Source organism: Anguilla anguilla, chromosome 6 (genome assembly GCF_013347855.1).
Source record: "Anguilla anguilla isolate fAngAng1 chromosome 6, fAngAng1.pri, whole genome shotgun sequence".
NCBI classification, from domain to species: domain Eukaryota; kingdom Metazoa; phylum Chordata; class Actinopteri; order Anguilliformes; family Anguillidae; genus Anguilla; species Anguilla anguilla.
This window is the reverse complement of record NC_049206.1, coordinates 44,039,903-44,049,587: the sequence shown is the minus strand read 5'-3', so window position 1 is coordinate 44,049,587 and position 9,685 is coordinate 44,039,903. Positions and strand designations below refer to the sequence as shown.

At 38.7% G+C, this 9,685-nt stretch overlaps 1 protein-coding gene across 1 annotated transcript; it reads right to left on the bottom strand.

The window, feature by feature from the left end:
- Positions 1-1,431: 1,431 nt before the first annotated feature.
- On the bottom strand, positions 1,432-6,760 carry LOC118230193 (visual system homeobox 2-like). The gene is made up of 5 exons (XM_035423005.1): positions 6,352-6,760; positions 5,878-5,959; positions 3,856-3,979; positions 2,363-2,543; positions 1,432-1,724 (listed from the first exon to the last, which is right to left on the bottom strand). Exons 1-5 carry the CDS (start codon positions 6,758-6,760, stop codon positions 1,432-1,434), a joined length of 1,089 nt encoding a protein of 362 aa, XP_035278896.1.
- Between the last annotated feature and the right edge of the window lie 2,925 nt (positions 6,761-9,685).

The following is a 9,685-nucleotide window of genomic DNA, read 5'->3' as shown; positions in this document are numbered from 1 at the left end:
AAATAACATCTCTGATTTTGACTCACACCAGCCAAGGGAAAACACGCTGTGCCTTCCCCTCCAGCTACAAACTCCCATTGGTCTAGCTGTGAGGTGTTTCCATAACAATTATGGTTAATTTTGTAGATCCTATTCATTTTACAAAGAAGAGAGAAAAAATCATGAACAAAGGACCGATATAGTTAATGTAGATAGCAGGCTATGTTTCATCATTTTGTGGAAAGCTTTCTTGTCAGATTTATCTTCACAAATTAAATGTGCATCACTGTTGGGGGTGGATTCACAAACATCAATTCATACCAAGCTAATTTGAAATTAGCCGTCCTGCTGATTAATTAGTGCAGACTATTCCCAATTAATTATTTATTAACCTGTTGCAATTAGTAGGGCTGACAGTCGTATGAGTTCTCATGCACAGTAAAATGTTCAGTGTTGAATCAACTCTAACAGAGTACATATGGTCCCTATTGTACTCATGTGCTCTGTTAGAGTTGAATTAACACTGGATATTTTACTGTGAAATTACAACAGAGTTGTATTTTTATTACATCACATCCAAGGCTATAGCTCTGATGAATGTGTTTCTAGTGTTAACAGGTTAATCGTACAACTCAAATACAAGTCAATGTACCCAAAAGCTAGTCCAGTGTAAAAAAAATTGTGTGAAAACTAGCTGGCCACATTATTTAAATAATAACAAATGTATTGAAATTATTTTTCACCACTGAAATGAATAAAGCAGTGTATGGTGTTCCAATTGACTGGCAGGCAAAGCCTTTTCCAAACATGGCAGATGTGGAACTGAGGAGGATTGTTTACCAATGACAATGATGCAAATAATTATGAGCAAATAAGCCAGAGGGCACTGCATACATGCAGAAGATTTCAAACAGCAAGTCAGCTTGGCTGGTAAGCGACATTATAAGTGTGAATAAATGCTATAAAATGAATCTGTTCAAATGAAAAACCAATAAAAACATAACATTGCTATAAAGCTTTGGAACAACTTGAAGTGTATTTCCTTGTTTTAATCCAAAATCCCTAGATGTTTGCGTTCCAGCCATTGTAATGTTGGTAGGTAAACAGAAAATTCTTTAAATATCTGAAATATCATTCTTTGCACAAAATAAATATTAGGGCCAGTTGACAACATACTGAAATCATATCAGAAACCCCAAGAAAGTGAACTGTCCCTTTGGCAGCAAATGGTAATAATGTTCCCTTTGGCCCCCCAAAATATGACTTTTTGCGTTCCCAGGTAGGAAGGAAATTTAAAAATGTCAGTCAATAAAACATAGAAAAACGCCCACTGAAAATCCTTTTTTTCTTCAGTTTAAGCCATTAAGATTTGTATTTGTGATGAAGAATAATGGATTTACAGTACTACAAGATCATCGAACATCAAAAGAGAGAGTCTGTTTAATTGTATTGTTAAAGACTTTGTTCCTCCTCTGACGTGTTTGAGTGATTTCCAGGTGTCTTTGGCCCGTTCCCTGCGTCCGTCACCCTCTCGGGTCCCCCGCAGGAAGCGGCCCTCAGCACACAGGCGCTGTGCTCCTGCGCTTTCGCCCTGAGTGCAGCGATGCTGCTCTCCCTCAGTTCCTCCTTGCAGTGGGGTGATTTGCTCGCTGTCCTCTTCTCCTCTGGCTCACGCTCACCTGCTTCCTGCTTACTGAGCTGCCGTGAGGTCATCGCCAAGCTGTCCATGGACTTTTTCTGCATTCCTGGCAAAGACACAACAGGGAAGACATCCTTAGTCAGAGATGTGGGCATTACCAATCCAACAGTAAGCGTACTGATCTAACAGAGCACGGCAAAGGGTTGGGCACTTTCATCAATATGCTTAGAGATTTTTTTTTACCATCAGTGACAATACATTTGGAATGTATAGCCTAATGTAATTTTAGAACCTTGTCACGACATGTAACAATTTCTCATGTCAGAATTCCGACCCACTATCTCAAATTTTGAATAACCTGTTAATGCACACAGTTTGTGATCACATTTATTATTTCAGCTTACAAAGAGGCAGATATTCTGAATGTTGTGCCAATGTTCTGCATGCAAGCATGTACATGTGTACCACTACTTACAAGATGAAGCGAGTTGCAGACTGCAGACAGCTGGTTATAGTTTGCTGGAGACATAGCTCAAACATATGACTTCTGGGCTCAGTCTATACTCATGGCCATTACATTCACCATTTTCAGAGATTCTTTGCTGTATCATTAGTTGCAGGTGGGTTCAAAATAAGGCTCAGACATTTTGGAACAGTGGAGACAGAAGTATTGGCAGAGAGAAAAAGAAAAAATAAAATCTGGTGATGGGGGGATGAGAATGATAGGCAGCTACAATGTACTACCGAGAAGCCAGGGGGCGCAAGAATCCAAAGCACCATCCTGCGCGGAATTGAGGACGGAGTCAGGCAGCGGGATTGAGTGGCGCACCATGGCGCCGTAGAGGCCGTACTCCGCCATCACACTGCTGCGGCCCCAGCGTTTCTCTCGCTTCCTCCATTTGGCACGCCGGTTCTGGAACCACACCTGAATATACATTTATTATTATTATTATTATTATTATTATTATTATTATTATTATTATTATTATTATACACGAGAGTGCTTTATGATCATTTGTCGGTAGCCTACCGGCAGTCTCGGAGCGACACGCGCGTCAGAATTTCTCCTCCCTTCATTGTGTGTGCAGTGCATTGAAAGCCACTGCTGCATAGGACACATTCCAAATTAGGAACCATCTAAAAGATTTTCTGTGATTTTCTAAAATCTTATGATTATCATTACATCATATCCTACAGAAGATTGGGTTTCTGGTTTTGGAAAACTAAACTGACTGAAAGCGGGGTGGACGAATGAAACGTGGTAGGATAACCTCTGGGGCAAGCGATGGCTGATTGAAAAATACGTTAATTTGGAGCCCAGTTGATGGGCAACGGCGCTGAAATACCATGGGAAATTAAACCCGACGAGCCTCGCGGATCCGTGTCATTGACCCGTTCTAATTAATTCAATGTGGTTACCGTTTCATTTTAACTCCAGTTAAGTCAGCTTGTCTCTTGGGGGTGCTGCAGCCAGCTTATCTGATCTAGCTAACTGTGTTCGATGAGGAAAGGCGGCGTTAATTTTGCTCACGATGAAAAATAAATAATTGAAGATATTCCATAAACATATTTATGCGCCAGGAGTCGCGAAGAAAATGAAATCAAAATGGGGCGCAACAGATGGACTGCCAGGGTCATGCTGTGATATTCTGCTGGCTTCATTATGATAAGGTCACCGGTGTTTTCTCTAGAAAATACTTTCTGTACTTTCACAGCCAGTTACGCTTGATGAGTAACATTTTCCGCAATTTGATTATGGGCGGTATTGGGGGAGGGAGGGGTGGGGGGGGGGGATATAGAGGTTTGTTGGGAGGGCGGGCGGGGGGGGGAGCACGGCCTCGTGCATACCTTTTCAAGAACGTTCTAATGGTTTTTATGACTAAGGATTCTAAGAGGCTTCATCAGGGTAATGCAACCTTACACTCATTGTTTTATAAAATTGTTATTTCACTTAGGTGATGCAGTTAAATCACATTGGATGCATGGATGTATTTAAACTGTTTTCAACCAGTATACCTCGAACTTCACACTTGACAGAGATTTCCATGAGTTTGAGATGAGGCATCAGCTCGCTTTAATCCCTCAGGATGAAAACATCATCAACAGGCTCAAAGACCTTTAATAAAAAGGCAACAAGTAGCCTAACCAACAGGGAAGGAGATGTAGACACAAAGGGGGCAGGGTACAGACAGACAGGGAGGAAGGGAGGGTGGTAAAGACGGATAGAGATGTTGTACCTGTATCCTGTCCTCAGGAAGTTCAGTCCTCATGGACAGCATCTCCCTTGCGTACATATCGGGGTAGTGCGCATCATTAAAGGCCTTCTCTAACTCGTCCAGCTGGTAAGAGGTGAAAACGGTTCTGGAGGGGGCACAATAACCAAAATCGTTCTATAGTATAGTCTCTACTCCAGCAAAGCCAGGATTCTATTCCAAATCCTTCAATGACTTCTGCCCTGTTGCTTTAACATCCATAATGTCTATAGGCATGGGGAAAGTTGTATGCAATCACCTTACTTCAGCTGTAGCAAACCAACATGAACCATTACAGTTTGAATATGCAGTAAAATATTCAATGTTAAATCAACTCTTACAGAGTACATGTAAACCCTATTGGACTTGTATGTACTCTGATAAGGTTGAATTAACGCTGTACATTTTACTATGTATAAGATGCAAATGGTAACAGTTGGCAGGCAGCAGAAACAGTGACTTTATGACACATGCAGGAAAGCTCACACGGAAGCAAAGGACCCAAACCACCCTCTCCCTTCTGAGTTTGAGGTTCTACCTTTGGGACGTCATTTTAAAATACCATTGGCCATGACAAAGACAATTCTCCAGCTTTCTTGGACAATAAAGTTCATGTTATTCTATTCTATTCTAATCTATATTCTAATGTTCCCATTGCGTACTAATGTTCCCCTCACCAAAAAGCCTTTCTCTGTCATTTGAAACAAAAATCTTTTCAGAAAACAGTCTGGATTGCAAAGTTTCTTATAGAGGAAATGTTTGAATATAAAATATGTCATGACTAAAGAAGCATTATAAATCTAGTTTCTTATTCGTCCATTATGGATGTCCTTCAGAACAGAATCTAACATAATATAATGTCTTCACATAATGAATTTCCTCCTCATTTATGTCTTTGAACCATGGTAGCCGCACTGCTTTTCAAAATAAGAAGAACAGCTATTTTAAAAAGCATAGCCTAAAGTAATCAATTCGTGAATTTACAGGTCTATTAGAAAATACGAATAGAAATATCTAAAATGAATCACTTTGCACCTCAGCTGGGCAGAATATTAATTGTTAGTTGCATAAGTTTAATGATACTTAGGACATAATACTTAGCATGGCCATATAAATTGAAAATTTGTACTATATGTTGATATTACATATAGCCTACAGAATATTGCGACAATTTAATATTTCAAATCAAACACATTGTTTTCTTTTTACAGTCATGTTGTATAAGATAACATAATATACATTATATAGTAGTTAGCCTATATATCGTTGTTTTCTGTATAACGTGTTTGTATAAAGGTATCTGTAAAAGCTTTACAAAGAATATTGAACTGAATTATAGAATTAAAGAAAATGTATCAAACGAAAACTACGTCGATAAATAGGTAAACAAGAATGACTAAACGGGCAGTATTGGACCTGAAAAATGAGAATAGATTAATAAAATCGATCCTTGTTATTTTATGCCTATTCCGCGTAATCGCGGACGCGCGGACGTCGCTCTCTTTAACATAGCCTATGCACAGGACGAAATAAAAAACACCTCAATTAGACATACCTATTTAAACAAATCAACAGTCTGAGAAAAGGCAGGCAAAATAGGCCTCTTCTATAGTCCTCGAAAATCCTTTTAAACATTGATACATCCAAATTCTACTTTCACAGACAATCTGATGACCACGACCGTGAATTAATTAATTAATGTCAGTAAACTACTGTTACTCCTTATAGAAACAGGCTAAACGCCAAACGCTGAATAAATGTACAAAGAATAGACTTATTTTACGTATTAAAACGCCATATATGATTACGTGTGGTTTCCCCTTGTTGAGTGCTAAAATGTTTTAAATGTGCTAAAGCTAGTTTACTACCAGGTGTCCGCATTATAAAATTTAACAAGGAAAATATTTATTTATTTATTTAGTTAGTTAGTTAGTTAGTTAGTTAGTTAGTTAGTTTGTTAGTTAGTTAGTGAGCACAAATGTGCTGTGTATTAAAGTAGATGCTTACCGATGTCGTCTCTTCTTTCGTTTATTGATTAGGCTCTGTGAAGATCTGGATAATTTTTCACTGGAAGACACATCTTCTGAGTCTGAAAAAATAGAATAAGCCACAGTAGGCTATTATGACCGGCCTAAATAACAATCTGAAAAACCTAATGGTTGTGGAAACAGCACGCGACTCAGCTCCAATTCAATTAAATTAAAATATAGGGTATTGTACAGCAGTTCGAAATAGCAGTGATACAGTAGCCGTCACGTCAAGAAATCACATTTAACAACATGTTCACAGTAAAGAACTTCTTGGGGGGCGTTTTGCTTTGAATGATGTAAGACCATGCGCATTATCATGTATTTGATCCCACTAAAAGGGACAATAATAATAATAATAATAATAATAATAATAATAATAATAATAACAACAACAACAACAACAACAACAAAAACAAATGTTTTTAGAAATTGTGAGGAAGCGCTTTCCTACCTGAACTAGCGGATTCGTCTGTGTCCACCGTTCCCACCTTTCGGTTAAGAGGCTGCAGGTGCGCATGCTGTGCCTCAGACATGATCTCCAAAAACGCATGCTGGCTGTAAAATGTATGTATTCGTCCCGGCCCAATCAATCCCATCCCCAATTGGAAACTTGGGGGGACAAGCATGGATACAGCGTCTTGCATGTGCTCTGCATCGGAAAGAAACCCCATCAAACTTCGAGGTGCTGAAGGAATCTCTTTGTCCAATCCTAAAATATCCTGTATTCCGAAACCCCTACATCTGGCCGGTTGTGTAGTGTTGTTTTTCGTTTCTTGGTTGCTGAAGTTTGGTATGTATTCGGAGGGTGTTTTAAGTTTATTTAAACTTTGCCACAATACTGCTCCATCTCTCCCTGTCATGGTTTAACTACTTTCAAACTAATTCTGCAACCACCTGCTGTGATGTGCACACACAATTGTACAGTGCGCGATATCTCCCGTGGAAATAGCTTTAAATCCAACAGGTCAATCACCACAAGGGTTAGAGCTCAGCGACCAATCACAGACGAGAAAGCACACAATGGAACTGCTCCCAACAAGGCAATTCCAATGCCTTTCATTTACGCCAAAACGACATATTTTGATGCACAGTAAAATGTCCCGTGTTAATTCAACTCTAATTATAATTGTAAGTGGTGTCTTTTGAATTGAATGAACACCGTTAGAATTGAATTTATTTACATGTGAGGTAGGCTACATTTCAATCTGACTTTATTTTATTTGTTATGACCAAAAGAAAGAAAGAAAAAGCAACAGTTAACAACATGGACGCAATGATGACACCCACTTCTTTTTCACAGTTGTAATAATAGTCTGCGGTTCATATTGTGTATTGCCTTCATTGCGTTGTTAATTAGATATAGGCAAAGAAAAGATATAGGCAAAAGCTGAATGTCCTGATTTATGTTCGAATTCATTATGCTCGAATGATCACACGCATTATTGTTTCACTAAAACATAAAAGATTACGGCGTATATATTTGTTTCGACTATTTATTTATGTATCGTATAGATAATTTCTATGAAAATCAAGCTTTGAATAAACTCATATTTTGATGCAAAGGATTACATACAGAACTTTTGTGTTTTTGGATGAGACTAGCCAAGTTCACAATGCATATTTATGCTGAATTATTTTTTTCAATAAGGGCCTAAATAGAATTAGTTTCTGACATTTGTGACGTCCAAATTAAAAACGCTGAAATCAGACGTAAATTTGCGCTAACGTGGAACTATGTCAAAGAGAAAGAGAAAGGTGAACTAGGTAGAAGTAGACAGATTTATTTTCGCACCCGTCCCGACTATAAGGTTTTCTCTATAGAACGTTTTTAAAGGCAAGCATTCGTCAAGACCTTTTTCAGCAATATTTTCAGATTGTTGTTTTATTTTGCTGCCATTCAAGTCAGTTTGTTTCGGGGATTTTGTAATCAACCAGACGAGCCTGTCCAGGACAGGCCTGTGAAGATAGATCAGCCGTTTGGGTGTCTGTTATTTCTCTCTGTATTAAAAAAAATCTAGTGTAGCCCATAAAGGACCATTCATTTATTCATGCCTACATAGTGCTTACATTATGCGCTTTTTTCTCAAAAGAACGTCTGATCAAGGAGTAAGTGTGTTGGTCGGAGTTACGAAACAAAATCGCGTGAAAGCTGTTTGCATCCGCAATCAATATAGGCCTACTGTAGCCTACCCGCGCATGTTGTAACCCTCCGATTAAGTGACAATCTCCTCACTAATATGATATTATTCAATGATAATGGCGGGTCATTAGCATAGCGATAATTTATGACACACTTATGGACATCTGGCCACCTCATTTCTACTAGATAATTTATGGTAATGAAGGGACGCCTTCGATAGAGGCGAAGATAACACCAGCACACACCATGATAATTAATAAATGAGTAGGCTACGTGTATTTAATGAGACTACTAGCCCCCATTGGTCAGTTTCATTCGAACAATTTTGGTACTTGCTTATCCAACGCCCTGGCTATATTTATTTATTTGTTTGTTTGTTTGTTTGTTTGTTTTTAACAAAATCGTTTTGGAACATGAATCTGAGATATGATAAAGTTCATATGCTGAAATGAAATATTAGCCGCATACTGTAAATGAGCCAAAGTATATGGTTTAATTCTATGGAGGCTTTTGAGCTGGAACAGGGGAAAGAGGGAAGGGATAAAACGTACCTGTAAATCGGTAAATAATTGCGAATTATTTTGACTTGCAGATTAACGTAAACCGACACTCTTGGCATATTTTTGGATCAAAGCCTTTGACACAGTCAATCACAATATTTTACTTGCCAAACTGTTCCGGTCTACCAGACCGGAACAGTTTTCATTTTTTCTGTTTTCATTTCCTTACAGGAATTTGTAGTTGAAAATACCAAACAAGAGGCTATTTTGTGAAAGGCACAAAATGACATTATTCATATACTATATTTAAAAATTGTGAAGTGGTATAGTTTAAAGCTAGTCTGTATAGACAAGCTACAGGGTAACTACACTCTATTTTTAATTGCCGCTGCGTAGTTTAAGGTATGGACTGCAGATCCTACAAGTGCTACTTGTAGCCATCTCGTTCAGCTGTTACAGAGCATAACCTTTATTTAACACGTGCCCTCTCTCCAAACCCCCACCTCCTTCCCACAAAACCCAACCCCCTATTGCCACCTCTTAGCACCGGTGGTCACAATTCAATTGCCACTTATTGCTACTTCACTGGGATGCTAAAGATGGCCACTGGCAATGATTTCCCAATGGAGCCATCAATTTTTCAGTATGAACAAGTCTGTTGCTTTCCTGTCTTGAGTGAAAACACACACACTCTCTCTCTTACTCATGGACACGTGGACAGAGATAGAGATCACCCTCATTAATTAGCGATCAGTCAAAACCCAATCACTACACTCCCCTGGAGGCACATTACACTAGAGCCTGAAGCATCTGGGAGGAAGCTCCAATGAATCCCAAATTAAGCTCTGTGAGTGACCAAAGGGTCCTTCACTCATTCAACACCAGACCAGGAACTGATGATCAGATAATTTTTTTTTATCTTAGTACTTGGTAGGCAGCTCCTCACAGATTGAGTCGGTGGGTTATTGCAGATTTAAAACATCAGTTGAGAGCAGACTGGTCCATTCTATAGTTTTTCAGATTTCTTTAAAATACTTTCTTTCTCATATTATGCGAATACCATAAATGACTTCAGGGTTATTTGTAACAACTCTCCTCTGAGCAGATGAACATCTGTGGCTTTCTCACACATTTTCCCAATTTTT